At 41.3% G+C, this 4,137-nt stretch overlaps 1 protein-coding gene across 3 annotated transcripts in view; it reads left to right on the forward strand.

The window, feature by feature from the left end:
• The window catches only part of RNF149 (ring finger protein 149), a 39,151-nt gene that overhangs the window by 31,957 nt on the left and 3,057 nt on the right, over positions 1 to 4,137 (forward strand). Inside the window, exon 7 of one of the 3 annotated variants that reach the window (XM_003794357.3) lies at positions 3,717 to 4,131. The exons of 1 other annotated variant lie outside the window; for it this stretch is intronic. In XM_003794357.3, coding sequence (XP_003794405.1) covers positions 3,717 to 3,802 — 86 coding nt within the window. In that variant the 3' untranslated portion in view covers positions 3,803 to 4,131. Of the gene's footprint in view, positions 1 to 3,696; positions 4,132 to 4,137 lie in introns of those variants that run through there. One more of the 3 variants, XM_012807947.2, reaches the window with a different exon arrangement.

Consider the following 4,137-nt stretch of genomic DNA (forward strand, 5'->3'; position numbering starts at 1 on the left):
GCAGGTACCTGTAGTCTCAGCTACTTGGGAGGCTGAGGCAAGAGAATCACTTAAGCCCAAGAGTTTGAGGTTGCTGTGAGCTAGTTGCCACGGCACTCTACTGAGGGCGACATAGTGAGACTCTGTCTCAGAAAAAAAAAATAGGATAGGCTATAGATGATGTGGGTATGCATACACACACAAGTAAATACTATTCAACTGTAAAAAAGAATAGAATCTGTCTTTTGCAACAACATAGGTGGGACTGATGGCCATTATCTAAAGGGAAACAATTTAGGCACAGAAAGACAAATACCACATGTTGTCACTTATAACTGGGAAGTAAGTAACGTGTACACATAGACAGAATGTGCAGTAATGTCCCTGGAAACTCAGAAGGTTGGGAGGCTGAGGCAGATGGATTGCTTGAGCTCAGGAGTTCAAGACAAGCCTGAGCAAGAGTGAGACCCCTGTCTCTACTAAAAATAGAAGAATTAGCTGAGCATTGTAGCAGCTAATTGAGGCTGCGGCAAGAGGATCTCTTTGTCACCCTTGGTAGAGTGCTGTGCCATCATAGCTCACAGCAACCTCAAACTCTTGGACTCTTGGTCTCAAGAGGTCCTCTTACCTCAACCTCCCAAGTAGTTGGGACTATAGGCACCTGCCACACTGCCTGGCTATTTTTAGAAACAAGGGTATCACTCTTGCTCAGAGTGGTCTCAAACTCCTGAGCTGAGCCAGTCCACCTACATTGATCTCCCAGAGTGCTGGGATTATAGGCATGAGCCACCATGCCCTAGCCCAAGAGGATCTTTTGAACCTAAGAATTTGAGGTTGCTGTGAGCTTTGATGACCCCATGGCACTATACCCTGGGTGACAGAGTGAGACTGAGTCTCAGAAAATAAAAAGTACAATATACACTATTTGGGTGATGGTTACACTAAAAGCCCACAACTTGCCACCATGTAATATATCCCTATAACAAAACTGCACTTGTACCCCTTAAATTTATTTAAAAGAAAAGCCAGGTTTACAAAACAACAAAATGTCGGACATGGTCTGAAGCACCTGGGTTCCCCCTCCTCACTGTTCTGTCTCTTCTTTGAGGTTCACATTCTGTTTTCTCTCATTGTACTTCTTTTTTTGAGATAGTCTCACTATGCCACCCTTGGTAGAGTACTATGGCATCACAGTTCATAGCAACCTCAAACTCTTGGGCTTAACTGATTCTCTTGCCTCAGCCTCCCAAGTTGCTGGGACTACAGGTGCCCACCACAACGCCCAGCTAATTTTTTGTTGTAGTTGTCATTGTTTGATAGGCCCGGGCCAGGTTCGAACCCGCCAGCTCCAGTGTGGCCAGTGCCCTAACCACTGAGCTATAGGCGCCGAGCCTCATTGTACTTTTTTATATTCCCAAGTATTGTTTACCAGTAAACTGACAGGTAATTTATGTGTTTATGTTCTTTCTACCTTAAAACAGTGACAATATACAGGGTGTCCCAAAGGTCTCCATACATACATGCATAGGAAAAAATCAAAAATTGAAGCCTTTATTTACAGAAAATTCATTACAAAATTTCACAAAATATTTCTGCACTTGATATATAAATGTAAAAAAAAATTAAAAATATAAGAAGTGGGGCAGTGTGGCTCAAGCCTGTAATCCTAGCTCTCTGGGAGGCCGAGACAGGTCGATTGATTGTCTGAGCTCAAGAGTTTAAGACCAGCCTCAGCAAGAGTAAGATCCTGTCTCTACTAAAAATAGAAAAAAATTATCTGGGTGTTGTGGCACATACCTATAGTCCCAGCTACTTGGGAACCTGAGGCAAAAGGATCACTTGAGCCCATGAGTTTGAGGTTGCTGTGAGCTATGTGACGACACTCTACCCATGGCAACAGAGGCAAAAGGGTCACTTGAGCCCATGAGTTTGAGGTTGCTGTGAGCTATGTGACGACACTCTACCCATGGCAACAGAGTGAGACTCGTCTCCAAAAATGTGTATATAGGCTCGGCGCCTGTGGCTCAAGTGGCTGAGGCGCCAGCCACATACACCTAAGGTGGCGGGTTCAAATCCCCAACCCGGGCCCGCCAAACAACAATGATGGCTGGCAGGCGCCTGTGGTCCCAGCTACTTGGGAGGCTGAGGCAGGAGACTCGCTTGAGCCCAGGACTTGGAGGTTGCTGTGAGCATGATGCCATGGCACTCTACCCAGGGGGATAGCTTGAGGCTCCGTCTAAAAAAAAAAAAAAACAAACAAAAATGTGTATATAATATGAGTTAATTTTATATTTAAATATAAATATTTATATTTAAATTTATACATATGTGTATATAATATGAGTTAATTTTTCCTGTCTGTGATGGCCTTTGGAATACCTTATAAATTTTAAAACATTAATTAGAAAAATCAGTTATTTTAAGCAGACATTTGTACTTTACAGTTGAGATAACATTCACTAGACTCTCAGGAGCAACTAGAAAGTGGGTGCGGACATGATTACATTAGTGGTAGGCCCTGGGGGAATGGGTTTCCCTGCAAGGTGCTCCCGCTGCTGTGCAGCCTGCCACCTACTTCACCTGAGAGGGAAGGATTGGGGTCAGAGAGGACTGGGAGGATGCTGGTTAAAGGCTACAAGGTTTCACTCAGGGAGGAGTAAAGTCGAGACCCAAGGTATAGCACAGGGACTGCAGTTAACACCAGTGTAGCATGGGCCGGGTGTGGTGATCCACACCTGTGATCTTGGCACTATAGGATTCAGAGAAGACCAACCTAAGCCAAGAGTAAGACCATCTCTACTAAAAACAGAAAAATTAGCCTGGCATTGTGGCAGGCACCTGTAGTCCCAGCTATAAGATGCTGAGGCAGCGGTGGGGAGATCACTTGAGCCCAAGAGTTGCTGAGAGCTAGGCTATGCCATGGCACTCGAGCCTGGGCAACAGAGTGAGACTCTGTCTCAAAACAAAAACAACCAGTGTATTCTATATTTGAAAAGTGTTTAAGAAAGTAGGTTTTATGTAGTGTGCACATATTAGCATGATTTAGCCATTCTATAATAGATACATATTTTAAAATATGTTGTATAAATATATACAATTTTATCAATTTAAAAAGTCAATTGTTGAGATTGGTAGGGAAGTTCAGTAAGGTTACTTATGTTATTTTACCATTAATTAAAAATTTTAAGTTGGAAAAAAATGTATTTGGTTCTACTCTTATATTTAGGGAAATATTTTACTGCTGTACAGAACTCCTATTTTGGACTCCTAGTAATACTGTCTTTAAATGCTACAACCTCTTTTTACTTACCATCTATGAAGTGGGGATGATAACACACTCATTGTTACCTTGTAGGGTCAGTATCTAGTGCCCAGTAAATTCTGGCTATTGTTTCCATCGGCAGCAACATCATCGTCACCATAGCTACTTATTTGACTTTTGGAAATAATCTTCTAGTGCCACTGTCTCAGGCTGAGTCTTTATTTATAGCACTGTGCTAATCAGATTAATTCTGGTCAAGCTAATACTAGGAAATCTCTCATACTATGTAAGGGGAAGATGTTTATCTATTTTTCTTGTCGACTGTCTCTGGAATGGGCTGGCATTCTTGCATGTATATTTTATGTAAATTTTTCTGTATCTCATCTTGAAATAAATAATTATGTTTGTGTTACTGAAGTTCAGGATATGCTGTCTGACCTACTGACTCAGGGTAGCTTTTGTTGCTTTCTTATAGAAGCCGGCAGGAGCACCCCTCAACATGGAGGACCTGTCTCTGAACGCCCACTCAAGTGTCCCCGACAGAATTTTGACTTGAACTAAAGGATTTTTTTTTACTTTAGCATAGAGTTTGTATATTTGAAAATACTGTACAATATTTTGCCTTTCAGATTCTGATTTGATATACAGAGGGTTAAGTTTTTATTCTTAAAAGAGATTTTTGATTTGTCTTCATGTATGTATCTAGTAAAGTATAGTATAGTATTTATGATAAACTTGTTTCAGACTATTACAAAGACAACTAGGAAAGGCACTCTAATGTAAAGGACAGGTGGTGGTTCTAAATATTATACTAGCTACTGTGGTACTGTGAAAACAAGATTAATTCTCTCGAGGTTTTTAGACTAAGCACACCCATTTTTTTTTTTTTTTTTTTT

The sequence above is a fragment of the Otolemur garnettii genome, unplaced genomic scaffold (genome assembly GCF_000181295.1).
Source record: "Otolemur garnettii isolate 467f Iridium unplaced genomic scaffold, OtoGar3 scaffold00079, whole genome shotgun sequence".
Lineage (NCBI taxonomy): Eukaryota > Metazoa > Chordata > Mammalia > Primates > Galagidae > Otolemur > Otolemur garnettii.